Below are 17,218 nucleotides of genomic sequence, written 5' to 3'. Positions count from 1 at the left end.
TTCAGATTATGGAGTAACGGTGCTTATGGCAAAGCAGGGCCGTGTGGTTAACGGAGGAGCACTGTCCCCTGGCTAAAGACCTGGCCTCTTGTCCCAGCTCTACCGCTGACACACTGTGTGGTGCTGGGTGAGTCCCTTTCTCTCTGGGCTCATTATCTTAATCTGCAAGAGAAGGGCATGATTCTCTCAGAGCTTGTAGCATCCTGTGCTCCTGTGACGGTGTGGAGTGGGTGAAGTGGTAGGAGGAAAAGAAGACGCTGGTACAGAGGCACACAGCGGGCTGTAAGGCAATGTGGTTCTCATCCGGGGGCAATTTTGCCCTTAGGAGACATGTGTCAATATCTGGAGGCACTTTTGTTGCCACAACTGGATGGAGCGACTGGCATCTAGTGGATAGAGTCCAGGGTTGCTACTAAAGATCCTATGATGCACAGGCAGCTCCCTACAACAAAGAATTGTCCCACCCCAACTGTCAGTCGTGCCAGTGCGGAGAAAGCCTGCTCTAGGGGATCATATTCTCTTTTTTGTTCCTCTACTTTGCAATCTCTTTGCAATTCCAGGTAGCCTCATACTTGGTTCCTTTCCTGATCAGCACTCTTCCTATTGAAGAAACAGGAGTTTAATTTGCTAAACGGTGCTGAAGTTACTGGTTGATCTTCAAATAAACAGTGGTAACAACTAGTGTATGAGAGTTCCTTTAGAGAAGCAGAAACCACTAGAAGTATATAGTCTGCCAGTCGATCTAATCTGTATGTGGGACTCATTACATGGCTTTGACCTTGCTCAAGTATGACAACTGGTGAAACAGTCTCTGGAAGGTTGTCTTCATGTCCGGTGATAGAGCTAGAAATCCATAGGGCAGGCAGTGGGGAAGGGACGATGGATAAAAAGGGAGGGAGGGGGAGCAAGGACCAGCTGGAGCCCATGAGGTTGCACTGGAACCCCTGCCAGTTCTCACCGCCTCCAACCTGAGGAAGTGGATGACCTGCAGGGGAAGCTCACTGATGGCCTTTGTCACACAGCTGAACACACACCTGGCCCAGAAGTGTGAGAAGCTGCAGGATCCCTGGGAAGGTATACCAGTTGCCGGCCCCACAGCAACAGCACCGCCCGCAGACAGCAAAAGGGCTCGCCCAGCCTTACAAGCACAAACTTGGGCTGCGCTTCCACCTCCAGATCCTGCACGGAAACCTCTCTTGTGGCACACCCTAACTGGAAACAGACAGGGAAGGGAATGCTGGAAAATGTAGTTCAGCCTAGCCAACTCGATGTGTTACAAAGCCACAAGCAGCGTATCCCCATTTTTGAGAATACGTAAGTAAAGGATGGGTCTGGAATCCACGCTTATACATGTTAACCCGTGCCATGTTGTCATGCCAAGCTGGAAGATTTTGAGCTCTTTACTTCAGAACAGGAAACGTCACTGGCTACATTCAGATGGCCTACCCACTTGTTATGGTGTAAGGAAGGGTTTTTTAGACTTGAGAACTTATCTGCTCTTCACTTCAAGTGTTGGAGACTTCGCTTTTAAAGAGATTGAGAGAGTGACCTAACAGGCCTCCTAGATAAGGGATTAGAGAAGCCAGATACTAAAGGTCATGTTTTGTATGATTCCATTCATGTGAAATACCCAGGAAAGGTAATTCTATAGAGATAAGAAACAGATATGTGGTTGCCAGGGGCTGAGTGGGAGGGTTGGGAGAAAATGGGGAGTAACTGCTTAATGGATTTAAGGTTTCCTTTGGTGGGAGTTGAAAATGTTTTGGAACTAGAGGTAGTGGGTGAACAATACTGTGAATATACGGAATTGTACACTTTTAAATGCTGTTTCGTGAATTTCACTTCAATAAAATTTTTTTTAATTTAAAAAGCAGGTTAGAGATGAGTAGTTTTTTGATTCTGATCTCAATTTTGCCATTGCTATAAAATAGACGAGTTTTTAATATTATTTTTCCAGATTTATTGATGTATAATTGACAAGTAAAAATTGTATATATTTAAGTGATACCATATGATTTGATATACACTGTGAAATTATTACCACAGTCAAGTTAATTAACATATCCATCACCTCACGGTGACCCTTTTTTGGTGTGGTGAGAACACTTAAGATCTGCTCTTAGGGACTTCCCTGGTGGGGCAGTAGTTAAGACTTCGCACTCCCAATGCAGGGGGCCCAGGTTTGATCCCTGGTCAGGGAACTAGATGCCATATGCATGATGCAACTAAGAGTTCGCATGCCACAACTAAGGAGCAGGTGAGCCACAACTAAGGAGCCTGCCTGCTGCAAATAAGACCCAGTGCAACAAATAAATAAAATAAATATTAAAAAAAAGAAGGGGTTTGAAAAATAAGAGTAGTGCTAAGATCTGTATGATATTGCTGTCTAAAAAAAAAAAAAAATCTAGAAGTCTAGAACCTTCTGTTGGGAAAACAGAGATTCCATACTTCCCTGGTGTAGTATTCCAAGAAGTAGTGAAGGAATTCTTGCCCTCAAGTTGCAGGTCTGGAAAACTTTCAGGTGGGGCTGTCCCCTTTAAGACTCCAAGACTGAAGTAATCTGGTAGCTAAGGAGTCATAATGACAACTTTCTTGGGTAATTCTCCCTGAAAAGGTAGTTCTTACCCTCCAGGACCAGAAATACTGAGGAGCAGAGCCATCTTCTCCTCAGTTTGGTTGGTGAGAGATACATGTAGATGGGCTTATACATCTCTGGCTTCATTTTCTAAAATCTAGGTGTCCCTGCCCTAGACAGAGGGTCGTGATATTTAGTTGGGGTTCTTTTCTACCCTGTGGGGAACACAGAGTTTAGTGAAAGGTGAGAATTTCTGTGAAAGGGGGTCTAAGTGTTCAGTTCTATTTCTAAAACCTAGGAGAGAATGGAGGGGAGAAGGTCCTGGCCCAAGAGCACCTGTGAAACCCATTGCTAATGTAAATGCATCTGCTGAAAGACGTGCCTGGAGCCTCTATGGATTTTGTCCAGGTTTTTCATGAGTCCAGTACTCCTGATTCATGGGTAGTCAGTGCTTAGGAATCCTCCAGGACTCACACTCAGAGACATGGGTGAGAGCTGCTGGTTCAGAACTGGGAGGAGAGGTGCTGAAGCTGACATCAGGAAATCCTGGGACCTGGGTGCACACACCCTCCTGCAGAGACTCCTTCTTCCCAGACAGGGAGCTGAATTGATTGGTATCTGTCATTGCAGGAGATGCTGGCTTGGAGATGGACATGCTAGAGGACCTTGAGACCCTGCAGTTTGAGTATGGGATTCAGGAGGAAGATTGCAGCTGGCTGTATTTGCTGGGCCGTTCTCATGGGCTGATGACCAAGGCCTGTGCCCACGCATCCTTCTTCTGCAAGCTACTCCGTAATCTCAGGTAAGCTGGGTCTCTGAGGTCAGGCAGACAGAGAAGAATCTCACTGCAGAGACTCTAGATGACTTAAGGTTTTTATATTGGAGAATCACTTTGGCAGGGGGAGTGTCTTCCTACCTTTTCCAACCCACACTCAAGTACTCCTGGTCTGAAAGCACCAGGGAAATGCACACCAGGGTCCCTTGGCTGTGTTTATGTAATTAAGCATGGATTAGTGGTGATTTCCTTTCAGTGAGTAGATGGATTAAATAATCCATTCATTCATTCGTTCATCCATCCGTCCATTTATTCACTCCCTCAATCAGGATGACCAGCTTGTCTTCCACAGCTACTATGACTAGCCATTCCGTGGCTATTGGCTGAAAATGGGGTCGTTTTTTTCTTTGGGGGCTGAGCTAACAGTGGAATGCTTCCTCACAAGAAAGCTTCCTGGGACTTTTAGGGCCCCTCTGGCCAGATGACTTGCCTGAAAACAGGAATACTGATTTTCAAAGAAGCTCTCAGTCCAGTCCTGGCTTCTGACACTTAAACAGGAGGTGTGTGAGAGCCAGGTACCTAGGACTAGGCTCCTGCATCCTGTAACTCTAGGTCACTTCTGGAGCATTTGTCCCCACCCTCCCACCCCTCAGTCTACTTCTCAGCTTACTTTTCTCTGAGATTGCGTTAACTCCTAGATGGTGGGACCAGATCTGAATAGAACATGTTATAGATACAGCCCATAGCGTAGGAGGCAGACTAATCAAGGAGTTTGCTGACTGGCTGAATGATAAGGATGCATAACCCTATTGGCTGCCTCCAAGAAGAGTGATAAGAAACCAAAATGGGAAACTTCCAGGAGGCATTTTCTATTTGGAAGGATCAGGCACAGAGAGAAAATGCTCTCCTTTTAACCAAAAGAGAAGCCTTAAATAGAACGTGGCTTGCGATGCTTAGATGGAAACTCCAGAGCTTTAAGACTCCAGTTTTCACAGAAATACAGGACAAATATAAGATTGTCATATAACAACATAAAACATTGTTTTATGTATTCAGAGGTCAACCTTTGTTCATCTTGGGCCAAGGAAACACATCCAGAACCAAGAGTAAGTGAACCTCCGGAAAGAGTGGCCTCAAATCCTTGATCCTCGGTTTCCCAAGTCTGTTCTCCCTTAAAGACCATTTACTTTTATAAATCATTACGTTTGAAAAAAGGCTAAGGTACATGGTTTCCTGGGTTTGTGCAGAACTGAAATAGCAAACTAGAAAGGGGAGGTGAATAGTAGGAGAGGGGTGCACTTGTCCTGATGGAGATGGAAATTGACAGCTGTCTGCGCAGGAAACAAGGAACTGGCTCCCCATGTTCCAGGATAAGGGGTAATGGTGGCTGTTCACAGTGATGGTCCTGAGTCAAAGAAACTGTTAAATAGTCAGACCCTGTGTTTAAGAAGTCAGGGAAATGCATGATACATGTAACCAAAAAAGTTCATTTAAGAATGTTTTAGACAAGTTCTGATCCTTTGAAAGGGGTATGCTTTACTTTCTGGAAAATTCACTCAGGGGGAACATTTCATTCCAGGCAGTGAAGCTGTATCAGTGGCACAAAGTTGGAATGCTTATCTCTGAAGCACTTAAGGTGTCACAGCAGGCTGCATTTGGGGACGTTAAACCAGAGAGCGTCAGAGGTTGACAGTCAAGAAGGGCTAAGGGTGTGTGTGTATTTGTGTGTGTGTCTGTGTTCATTCTCCAGAGAATCATTCTCTAGAAAATCATTACAGGAGAAGCAAACTTCTAGATGCTGCTTGACTGAATTGCATGAAGACACTCCGGATGGCGATGAGTTAAAGGTGGGCATCATTGGAGGCGGCCACCTTGGGAAGCAGCTGGCTCACACACTGCTGCAGCTCGTCCCCATCCCTGCTGAGAGCCTGCGGATCTCCACTCGGAGGCCAGAGGCCCTGGGTGAGGAGCACTGGGCGGTAGAAAGGGGGCTTGGGTGTGCTTTTTAAGTGGTGATGTGGCCGTTTTGAAAGGGTCCTTCAAAAGAGGAATCCTGGCACACAGCACGCTGAGTTCTCATCTTGCTAGCCCTGAGAAAAGTCAGAAAGATGGTTTCTTAACTTGTTCCTTAAAGCAAGTTTCTTCTCCACCTAAATGTTTATAGCCATCTCTCCTCCCTGTGCCCTTGGTGGCAAGATATCTTTCTGGGTCGTTGATATTGAGAAGCTTTCCAAACAGAATTCGAATCTTCTAACTGTACCAATTAGAGTCCGAGTGGTGTTTAGCAGTTCCAAACATTTGGCCTTATTTTTAAAAAATAACATTTACTGAAAATTAAAAAAAATATATTTTATATTGATTCCATTTACTAACTTATGGTGATAGAAATCAGAACAGTGGTTGCTTTTAGGGAGACTAAGAAAAGGTCTAAGGGAACTTTCTGGGGAGATGGAAATATTCTGTATCTTGTACATGGGTGTATGCATTTGTCAAAAATGATCAAACTGTTTACTTCAGATCTGTATGTTACATGGTATGTAAATTATACTTCAAAAAAATTTTTAATGTAAAATAATATATTCATGTTATAGAAAATTTAGAATATTACCCTATAGGGAAGTGAATAATAACTACTTATAATTCCCTTAGCAGGATTATTATTTCTTTCCCATTTGTTCCTCTCATTATATCAGATTATATCAGTAATTAACACTGTACAAGGCTTTTTGTATACTGCTTTTTTCATTTAATGTATCATGAGCACATTCTCATATTATTTGACAGTCTTCAAACTCACGATTTTAAGGTTGTATAGTATTCCTAAGTATGACTGTATGGTAATTTATGTAATTGTGCCTTATTTAGTAGGACTTTCTTGTACATAAACAACAAAATCACTAGGTCAGAGTATAGGTACAGCTTTATCAAGGTACACTTTGTATATAATAAGTTGCATATTTAAAAAAAAATTGGGGGCGCAGTGGTTAAGAATCCAATGCAGGGAACACGGGTTCGATCCCTGGTCCAGGAAGATCCCACATGCCACGTAGCAACTAAGCCCGTGCGCCATGACTACTGAAGCCTGTGCGCCTAGAGCCTGTGCTCCACAACAAGAAAAGCCACAGTAATGAGAAGCCCGTGCACAGCAACGAAGAGTAGCGCCTGCTCGTTGCAACTAGAGAAAGCCTGCATGCAGCAATGAAGACCCAGCGTAATCAATCAATAAATAAATAAATAAAATTTTTTGGCCATGCTGCACGGCATGTGGGATCTTTGTTCCTGGACCAGGGATCGAACCTGCACCTCTTGCATTGGCAGCATGGAATCTTAACCACTGGACTGCCAGGGAAGTCCTAAACTGCACATTTTAAAAGTGTACAGTTTGATGTTTTGACACATGTATACTCTTGTGAAACCATCAACATAATCAAGGAGTGAACCTCTCTTCCTCCCCGCAGACTCTACTCAGGAAACTGCTGATCTGATTTCTCTCACTACCGATGAGTTTGCATTTTGTAGAATTTTGTATAAATGGAGTCATACAGTTTGTACATTTTCTTTGGTCTGAATAATTAATTAATGTTTTATTGAAGTACAGTTGATTTACAGTGTTGTGTTAGTTTCAGATGTACAGCAAAGTGATTCAGTTTTTTAAGATATATGTATATAAATACATATATATTCCATTATATGTATATATATAGAATATATTATGTAGAATATATTCTATATATATATATATATTCTTTTTCAGATTCTTTTCCCATATAGGTTATTACAAAATATTGAGTATAGTTCCCTGTGCTATACAGTAAGTCCTTGTTGTTTATTTTATATATAGTAGTGTGTATATGTTACTCCCAAATTACTAATTTCAGCAGTGGTCTGAATTCTTTAACTCTGCATAATTATTTTGAGATATATCCATGTTGTTTCATGTTGATATTCTTTTTATTTCTGAGTAGTGTTTTATTGCATGGATATTCCGTAGTTCATTTGTTTCTCTGTTGATGGACATTCAGGTTGTTTCCAGTTTTGAGCTATTACAAATAAAACTATTATGAGCATTCATGTACAAATGTTGGTGTGGAGAAATGCTTTAATTTTTCTTGAGTAAACACTTGGGAGTGGGGTGGCTGGATCATATGGTAGGTATATTTAATTTTTAAAAGAAACTTTAATATATTTTTTCAAACTGACCTCCAAAGGATATTGTTGAGGTATAAGTGTTCATCAGCATTGTGTAATACCCATTTTACTACATCCTTGACAATTCTGGGAATCTTATTTTTTTAATCACTATTTTAATATGCCTTTATAATTTTCTTATTTTAATATGTTTTTCATTGATCACTGGAAGAATTAAAATTTTTTATAGGCTTATTGCTATTTCATCTTTTTTGAGTTCTTTTTTTTGTCCAATTTTTCTGTTGGAGTGCCTGTATTATTTTTCTTATTGATTTGTAAATGTTCCTTCTATTTTAAGGAAACTAAAAAAATTTACCCCTCAAGGCAAATTTCTTAAATCTCATCAGTATATATGACATTTCAATAAAATGCATATATCCTTCTGGGAAGCAATATGTTTATTAATAATAAAATTACAGTTATAGAATATCACTGCATGTTGTATTAAAGAAGCAAGAATTCAAAATATGCAGCATCAGCTTCTGTGCACTTTTGAGAACCACACATGAAAGAAGAGCAGATGTGCATGTTCTCTAAACTTCTTCTTTGTCCTATGTGTCTTCCTACCTGGAAGTACCTGAGTACCCAGATAATCTCAGCATCAAATTTATCACGTACTCCTGGTGGCTAAGAGGAGAACTGACCTCTCCAATGTCTAATAGTCTGTTCTCCAGTACCACTTAAAACATACTACCGTATGTGAATTTACATTTCTACTTTTGAGAATCCAGGTCATAATTACTATCAGATGATTAACTACCAAGACGTATTTTTAGCAACTACATGAAATAATCACATTTCTTTCTACATTTATAAGTATCTTATTGACATTCAATTGTGTATACTTTACTGAAACTGTAAGCATATTTTTCCAAATCTCCTCTCAGCCTCTCTCAGCCATCTTCCACTCTCTCAGTCTTTCCTACCAATTCAAGCCAGTGAAGCTGTTCAACTTCAGCCCAGTCACAGAAGTCTTGAAGCCTCAGTTTCCACATCTATAATATAGGGATAATACTAGCCTCTGTCTCATAAGGTCCTTGTGAGGATTCCCTTAGATAATCTATGTAAAGTAGTTAGTACATTATCTGCTACATGATAAATTCTGTAAATTGGAGCAGGAGGCTTCATTCAGACTTTTTTTCTTCCTAAAAAAAAAAAATATTGAAAAATTCTAGCATTTGGTCTAAACATAAGATAAGGATGAATTATCTCACAATGTCAAGCACCGCTGCAGTGCACCAGCCACTGTAGTCATGGGGCCAAGGCTTTGCTGCGTGGCTTTTAGAAGGCATGAGGGCATCTCCTCTGATTTATGTGGAAACAAGACTTAAGATAAAATAATTGTCATCCTCTCCCCACAGTTGACGTTGTGTTCAAAGTCCTTTGCACTGCGATCTTTCTGACTTCCTTTATTCCCTCCTAGATGAATTCAAGAAACTGGGAATCCAGTGCTTTTACCATAACTCTTCTCTGGTGCAGTGGGCCAATGTGATATTCCTCTGCTGCCTGCCATCTCAGCTGCCTCATATCTGCGTAGAAATTCAAAGCAGCCTTGCAAAAGCCTGCATCGTGTACAGCTTTGTAGCTGCCATCCCAATACCCAGGTATCTTGTTAGGGTGAGCACAGGACTGGCAGAACTGCTCTGTCTCCTTATCTCCACCCCAGCCCCTACCTCTTGGAGTTGGTCATTCCCAGTCATAAGGTGGAAGCAGCTTCATTGGCAGAAGGACGCAGCCAGCCTTTGAAACTGTGTCTTCCCCGCTTTCCCCCACACTTGTGGGTGGGACCTTTTCTTTTTTTAAATTTTACTTATTTATTTTTGGCTGCGTTGGGTCTTTGTTGCTGCATGCAGGCTTCCTTTAGTTGGGGCTACTCTTTGTTGCGGTGCTTGGGCTTCTCTCTGCAGTTACTTCTCTTGTGGCGAAGCACGGGCTATAGGTGCATGGGCTTCAGTAGTTGTGCCGTATGGGCTCTGGAGCACAGCCTCAGTAGTTGTGGCGTGTGGGCTTAGTTGCTCCCCTGCGTGTGGGATCCTCCCCAACCAGGGCTCGAACCCATGTCCCCTGCATTGGCAGGCAGATTCTTAACCACTGAGCCACCAGGGAAGTTCCGGTACCTTTTCTTTGATGTGCAAATGTTCAGAACTGCAGTACAGCATTGCTTTCAACTACTGGGAGCTGACTAGTATTCCCTTGTACCTCAGTGAGAAGGTAGACCACCAGTCAACAGCATGAAAACTGATGGAGAGCATGTGTCAAGAATTATTTTTGTACATCTAGTGTCTGGCCCAGCACCTGGCTCGTGGTAATATTCAATAAGTGTTTGTTAGGAGGATGGATGAACAGACCAGCCAAGACATCGTGCCCCCAGTGATGACCCACATCTGTGTCTGCCTCCGAGCAGCGCTGTGCAGGGGACTGTGTTGCTGGGGCTGTATGTGAATTCAGTGGGTCACCTGGTGGTTTATTCCAGTCCTGGCTCTGCACTACCTGCCTTGGTGGCTTTACTTTCAGGTTGAAACTCCTACTGAACCACACTAATATCTTGCGGCCTCAGTATCAGTGTGTCGAAGATCTTGCCAACATCTGGGCAGCCAATAAGGGAATCACAGCTGCTCTCCAAGACCCTGTGATTCTGCAGGCTACCAGCCCCTACAATCCTGCTGGTAATAGCTCACCATATTTTTGGCATTTTTAAAAATCAGCTTCCTCTTGGCCTGTTGCTATCTTATTAAATCCCTGAGTATATGTGTACGTGCGTGCATGTGTGTGAGGTGAGGGTGTGTGTGTATGTGTGTGTGTGTGTAAGTACAAGCTAGATACATTCTCAGCTATTTAGGTTTTACATGGGAACAGCTTTGGTGGCAAAAAGTAGCCTTTTTAGAGAAAGCTGAGAAGTGTGATTAATTGGACCCTTTAGGGATGAACTGGAAACAACCAGAGGGGAGAGCTTATTTAAACCAGAGGATGCAGTGTCTAGGACTAAATGGCTTTTCCTTACTGTCATCTTGCAGTTTGCCTTATTGGCAAGGACCATTCTAGAGATTTCTAGAGATGCATTTGTCATTAGCAATGTCTGCATTAACCTGTCTGTCCTCCTCTGGTAGGGTCAACACGTGACATGTTATAAAGGGCACATACAGGGCTCTTGGCTTGGAAAGGGAGAGTGCTTATCTCGAGGTTCATTTAAACAAACTGTCTTGGACAGAAGGTGGCTGTGCACTGTCTGGGGTTTGTCCTAGGTTCCCTGCAAACCTTTTTGGTGGTGCTAACTGGTATTTCCTTTCTCATGGATGTTTAGGAGGAATAATCCTTAATACCAAGTGGTTGGAGGGAGTGTTCTATGCGGCCATAAATGTCTGCACAGCAAAGGACATGCCCCACTCACATGTGCTGCAGCTTCTGAATGCACTGTTCCTCTCCAGGCACTTTGAAGCCTGTGAGAAAGATGGAGCATCTTGCCAAAAATTTCAAGCACAAGATTTTGTCAGCAAAGCCTATGCCAGGAATCTGTCTCAGCAAAGGTAAAGTATCAGACAAGTGGCCATTCTAACTTCTCCCACACTGTTTTCTTAGCAGATGCTTTTTATCTTTTTCCTTTCATGTTATCTTTAAAAATGTATAAAAATAATACATTCTTATAAAAAAAATCCGGAATACGGGGATATGTGTATAAAAACAGATGATTGAACTTGGTGTACCCCCCCCAAAAAAAAAAAAAATCCAACTAGTAGAAAAGTAAGAGCCCTTCTTTGCCTTCCAAATCTTTTTCATAGACTTTACCTCTGATGGTTTTTATATTTTTGTCTTTTTACCTATGAATTTGCCAACATACATTTATACTGTAATTACATTATCATGTATATGCATATCTGTATCTATATATACATTTTAGAAACATGGGGACTGTACTTACTACATCATAGGTATCGTTCTGTGTTAGTACCATCATATCTACTTCATTTATGAGCACTGCTTGGGCATCCATTGGATACATTTCTTTAGCTACATGTACTCATCCTGTTTCCTCTTGATGGCAGCGTAGTTCCCTCTGCCTCGCATTTTGCATAAAGGGCTGCTTTGAACATTTTCATCCTTAAATTCTGCACACTTGTTACAGTAGAATTTCTGGGTCAGAGGTTATATATATTTTATGTTTGATAGGTATTCCTAAATTGCTTATCAAAGCCATGATGCTTACTTATATACACCAGTAGTGTATGAGAGAGCCATTTCACTATAGCTTAGTAACTATTAGATCATTCTTTTTAACCTTTAATCATCTAATAGGGACAGATGATTGCCCTTGTTACCAGGGACTTCCATGGCACTAAATTCACTGGGCACTTTTAAATTCACTTTTTCTTCCTTAGTTATTGAACATGTCTTATTCCTGAAACAATCTTTTCTCTTAGCTTTCATGATACCTTCACATTCTCTTCATTTTCTTCCTGTCCCTCCGATCCCTCCTTTGCCAGCTCCTCTTCTGCCCCATCTTTAAATCTGGGAGTTTTCAGGGCTCTGTCCTAGGCCTTCTTTTCTTTTCATTCTACACTTTGTTCTTGGGTGATCTTTTCCACTTCGGGGATTAGGTTGCCGTCTTTACTCTGACAGCACATGACTCTGTATCTCTAGCCTAGATGCCGTTTCGCATCCAGGTAAGTTAGTACTCACCATCTCCACTCAAACTCAACACATCCAAAAGCATCCCTGCTTTCATGCCTACTCTTCCAGTGTTTCTAATCTAATCACATGCTCCTTTGCAGGATTGTTCAAGCCAGAACCTGGAAGTAATCCTTGATCTTCCCCCTCTCTTATCTTTTGTATTCTAATTAATCACCAATGGCCTAAGCCAGTTTGGGAATTTTCCTTCCCCCTTATCCTGGGATTCCCTTTGCCTCTCTCTTATGCTGGATCTCTTTTTCCTGAACCCCTCTTAATTTGCTTCTTCATTATAGTGGAATCTGTCCTCCTCCAGTAGCTTCCTTAGAAAAAGCTGCATAGGAAGTAATTTTTAGGGACTATGTCTGAAGACGTTTTTATTCTAACCTAATATTTTATTGAGAACATAGCCGGGTATATGGAATCTAGGTTAGAAATAATTTTCCCTCAGAATGTTGAAGGCATTGGTCCATCATCTTTCAGCTTTTAGAGCTGCTGTTGAGAGGTACAGTGCCATTCTAATTCTTCAATTCATGCTTGGTCTGAAACCTGTTTCTTTTCTCTCTGGAAGCTGATAGTATCTTTTGACCTCATCATCCTGAAATTTTATTATGCGTCATGATGTGGGTCTATTTTAATTCGCTGCGTTGGGCACCTGGTGGGCCTCTCCCTTTTTTTTCCCTTAACTTAAAAAAAAGATGGTAAAATATATACATAGAAAAGTACCTATTCCATAAATTCATAAACATATAGTTTAATGAATTATTATAAAGCAAATATCTACATAATTGCCACCCATAAAAGAAACCGAACATTTAGTGGTCCTTTTCAATCTGCAAGTCAAATTCTCCATTTTCCTCCTATTATGTCTTTGATAATTTCCTCCCCTTCCCTCTGTTTTCTCTCTTCTCTCTTCTGAATATTTTATTAGCTAATGTTGCACCTGCTGGGCTGATCGTCTGATTTTCTTTAGCTGTCATATTTTCAATATCTTTGTCTTTTTATTCTGCTTTCTGAGAGATTTCCTCAACTATCCTGTTTTTACTGTTATATTTAGAACATATTTTCATTTTGCTGTATTTTGACTTTCAAAGATTTTTTTAGTATCCAAATATTCCTTTTTTATGTAGCATCCCCATGTCATTTCCCCACGCAATACCACCATCTCATATCCCTTTGAGAATGTAAATAATAGGGTTTTTTTCTTCTCTGAGGAGTCTGTTTCCTTCAGCATTTTTTTGACCATTTGTTTTGGTCCCTATCATTCATTTTAGAGGCTTTCTTCAAGTATATGGAGAACCTTGACTGTCTGCTCATATTTAAGATCCGGGTTACCAAAAAGTTGCTTGGAAACTGTGTTTGCTACTGTGGTCTTTACTACAGAGTGATTTGATCAGCTTTTTCCTTGGGAAACCCTGAATTTTGGTATATTTAAGTCTTTGGGACCCAACTTGGGGAAAGAAAGCTCCATGTGTAGGGAGAGGGGTGGTCTTAATCATTCAGAATATATTTTTTCACTTTATTTCTCCCCATTTCAGCATATCCTTGCTAATCAAACTGCCTGATAGCCATGCCATCATCAGGGAGTTTGTCTAGAAATGCAGATTATGGGGCCCACCCCAGATGTATGGAATCAGAATCTGTTCTTTACAAGCTCCCAAGTGATATGCCCATTAAAGTTGGAAAAGTGCTGCTCTGAGGTCTTTTTCATCAGATGATCTGTTAGAATGGGAGGCATGGCATATTAATATTTCCACTGTGATTGTAGTTTCTCAAATTCTCTTTATATTTCTAATCTTTGTTTTATAAAGTTTGAAGCCATATCATTTGATGAATAGAAGTTCATAATTTTTATATCTTCTTGGTGGGTTATACTTTTTAATTCTATCCCCCCATTTTTAAAACTTTTTCGTTTTAAATAATTTTGATTCACATGCAGTTGTTAAGAAATAATACAAAGAAATCCCATGTACCTATTTATCCAGTTTCCCCTAACGGAACAAACCACTGATGGTACCATAGATGGTACAATATCTATATATAGATATTAGTACAATACCACAAGCAGGATATTGACACTGATACAGTCAAGATACAGAAGTGTTCTGTAACTAGGGATCCTTCACGTCGATCCTTCCTCCCCAACTTGGCAACCATTGAGCTGCTCTCCATTTCTATGATTTTGTCATTAGAAGAATATTATATAAGTGGTAATTATATATTATGCAACCTTTGGGGATTGGGCTTTTTCATTTAGCATAATTCTCTGGAGATTCATCCAAGTTGCTGTGTATATCAATAGTTTATTCCTTTTTATTGCTAAGCAGTTTTCATGGCATATATGTACCATAGTTTGTTTAATCATTCACCTGTTGAAGGACATCTGGGATGTTTCCAGTTTTTGGCTATTATGAATGAAGACGCTCTGAACTCATATACAGGTTTTTGTGTAAACATAGGTTTTAATTTCTCTGGGACAAATGCTCAGGAGTGCAATGACTGGTTGCATGTTTATCTTTTTAAGACACTGCCAAACTGTTTTTCAAAGTCATTATATCCTTTTACATCACTAGCAATGTATAATTCAGTTTCTCTGCATCCCCACCAGCATTTGGTATTGTCACTAATTTTTGTTTTACCATTACATCTATAGATCAATTTGTGGAGAATTCACATCTTTATAATGTTAAGTTTTCCCATCCATGTACACAGTATATCTCTCCATTTATTTATATCTCCTTTATTTCATCAACATTTTGTAGTTTTCAGTACACAAGTCCTGTACATGTTCTGTTAGATCTACACCTGAGTATTCTATCATATGTGTGTGAAAGGAACTGCATGTTTAATTTCTTTGCCCCAGTGCATTTAATTTCATTGCTAATATATATAAATAAAATTTATTATATCTTTATTTTATATCCTATGACCTTCTGAATTCACTTATTCGAGGAGATTTTTTTTTGTAGATTCCTTTGGATTTTCTACATAGACAATCATGACATCTATAAAAAGGGACAGTTTCAGTTCTCCCTTTCCAATCTCTATGCTTTTTGTTTCCTTTTCTTGAATTATTACACTGGCTACAACTTCTAGTAGTATGTTGATTAAGTGTGGTGACAGCAGATATCCTTGCCTTACTCCTGATTTTTTAATACTATAAAATCCTATGTCTTAATGCTTTTTAACTTGAATTCCACTATAGACTAATACTTGCCCCATTTTTATTTGCATGTTAACTCCTACTTCTTTCCTTATACAGTTGAAGATGGTATCTTTTTTTTTTTAAAGAGGATATTGTAAAAGAAATGAGGTCTCTTCCATTTCTAATGTCTCTAATCCTCTTTTGTATTTTCTAAATTTAAGGAAAATATACTGAAAAGGATGTTGATTTTATTATCAGTCATTCTCTAATTATGAATTCCTCCCCAAATGCACTTAGAGAATTGTATGTAAGTGTGAAACCTCATAAGTACAGTTGAATCCACATGTTTAATAGATCCAGATGAATTTTTAATTTAAATTTTTAATTTAAGAATTTTAATTAGTTTGATATAGAAAATGAAGTGCCTTATTTCCAAGTGGAGGAAAACTTTCTTTAAAGAAAATGTTTAACAGATGTATTGAACAGACATAAAAAAGTAACAGTATTTTTTTCCTTACCCCAGGCCTTTCCCCTGGTTTGATCTGACTGCTGTGCAACTCAAGGAAACTCCCTTTAGTCAGTATCTCTCAAACAGCACTACTTTTCAGGACCACCTTACCCATCTATACTGTTGTTCATTTGGCATCTCCCTAACCAAAGAACAAGAGCCAGAGGTTTCCACGGGTTCTCCATCCCAATAAGAGAAGAGACCTCAGGAATCAGGATTTTTTCTCCTTCTACAGTGGTAGTGCCCTGATTATCATAATTGACAGTGGAAGTCACATAACTGTATGCTGTTTGCCATATGTTAGGCAATAAGGAAGTAGCAGGTTGTACTGATGGCTCTTTAAAATCTAGAATAAAACAAGAGGTTCTTTACAACAGTGTGTGTTGGGTGTGTCTGGCTTTTGGAAGCAACCAAATGAAACTACATAACCTGACACGCTGAAGTAAGCTGCTTCCCCAGCAGCTAATTATCAATTCAGTTAATGCAAATTATTTCTCGTCAAAAACTAAATTCAAGAAGTTATACTGTCATTATTAGATGGTTACATACTTCTGTAGCATTCTTTTCCTATAGCAGTATGTAGCTACAATATGTAGCTATAGTACATAGCTACATTCTTTCCCTGTAGCAGTATGTAGCTGACAAGTCATACACCTTGATTTTCCTACACTTTGGGTAGAAAAATAAAATGTGTGGTAAACAATCTTAATTGAATTATGATTCATTTTAGGCTTATTTCAGCTAAATATGACAGTTCTGGTATGATCTTATTTAAAGCTGTTCCCCTTTAAACTATTTTAAACCATAAAACCATTTTTAAAAATAGCTGGCATTTATATTAAATGGCTAAAAATAATCTTGCAAAATATATGAATTTTATTCCTACAGTCCAAATTTATTTCCTTTATGTTTTGCAATTACTTTATGTCAGTTATAATAGAGTAGAAAACAATAGCAGTAACCATCAAGGTGAGAAAGGATGGAGCTGACTATGCTCTGTCCCTGAACAGAACTATTATTTGCCAAATGCTAAAGTGCTTTCGAACAAAACCATTCACTGTACATGTAAACCACCATGGTCTCAGGTTAATCGTTTACATTTTTCTTTTTTTGCAGGCTTATGAGCCAAGCAGACTCAATGGTATGGTGTTAAATAATCTAAGATAAAATTTTGTTAGTCCACTTGGGAAAAAATTAGGTTCATCATCAAACACTAACACTTGGTATGAATGCTAATTTGAGGCATCGTTCTTTCTCTCAGTAGAAAAAAAAAATGGATTCCTTTGACTATTCACTCAGGTGTAAGGACCTAGATAGGGTACATCATTGCCCTTCTGGATTATGGTAGCCCTACAATGGTTCTGA

The 17,218-nt window shown here is 39.8% G+C and overlaps 1 protein-coding gene across 1 annotated transcript; it reads left to right on the top strand.

The window, feature by feature from the left end:
• Positions 1–16: 16 nt before the first annotated feature.
• Positions 17–16,227, top strand: NOXRED1 (NADP dependent oxidoreductase domain containing 1). Its single transcript, XM_057731484.1, has 7 exons — positions 17–1,314; positions 3,206–3,377; positions 5,116–5,312; positions 8,962–9,142; positions 10,053–10,204; positions 10,840–11,062; positions 15,869–16,227. The coding sequence occupies exons 1-7, from the start codon at positions 1,269–1,271 to the stop codon at positions 16,044–16,046; spliced, it is 1,149 nt and encodes a 382-aa protein (XP_057587467.1). The 5' UTR covers positions 17–1,268; the 3' UTR covers positions 16,047–16,227.
• Positions 16,228–17,218: the final 991 nt, after the last annotated feature.

This window comes from Hippopotamus amphibius, chromosome 4 (assembly GCF_030028045.1).
Source record: "Hippopotamus amphibius kiboko isolate mHipAmp2 chromosome 4, mHipAmp2.hap2, whole genome shotgun sequence".
Classification (NCBI taxonomy): Eukaryota; Metazoa; Chordata; class Mammalia; order Artiodactyla; family Hippopotamidae; genus Hippopotamus; species Hippopotamus amphibius.
Note: the sequence above shows the minus strand (reverse complement) of the source record. Positions and strands in the feature narration are given on the sequence as shown.

Coding starts and splice junctions, on each gene's coding strand:
- NOXRED1 (XM_057731484.1), top strand. CDS start 1,269: ATGTGTTACAAAGCCACAAGCAGCGTATCCCCATTTTTGAGAATAC. Junction 3,378..5,115: donor AAGCTACTCCGTAATCTCAG/GTAAGCTGGGTC, acceptor ATCATTCTCTAG/AAAATCATTACAGGAGAAGC. Junction 10,205..10,839: donor CAGCCCCTACAATCCTGCTG/GTAATAGCTCAC, acceptor ATGGATGTTTAG/GAGGAATAATCCTTAATACC.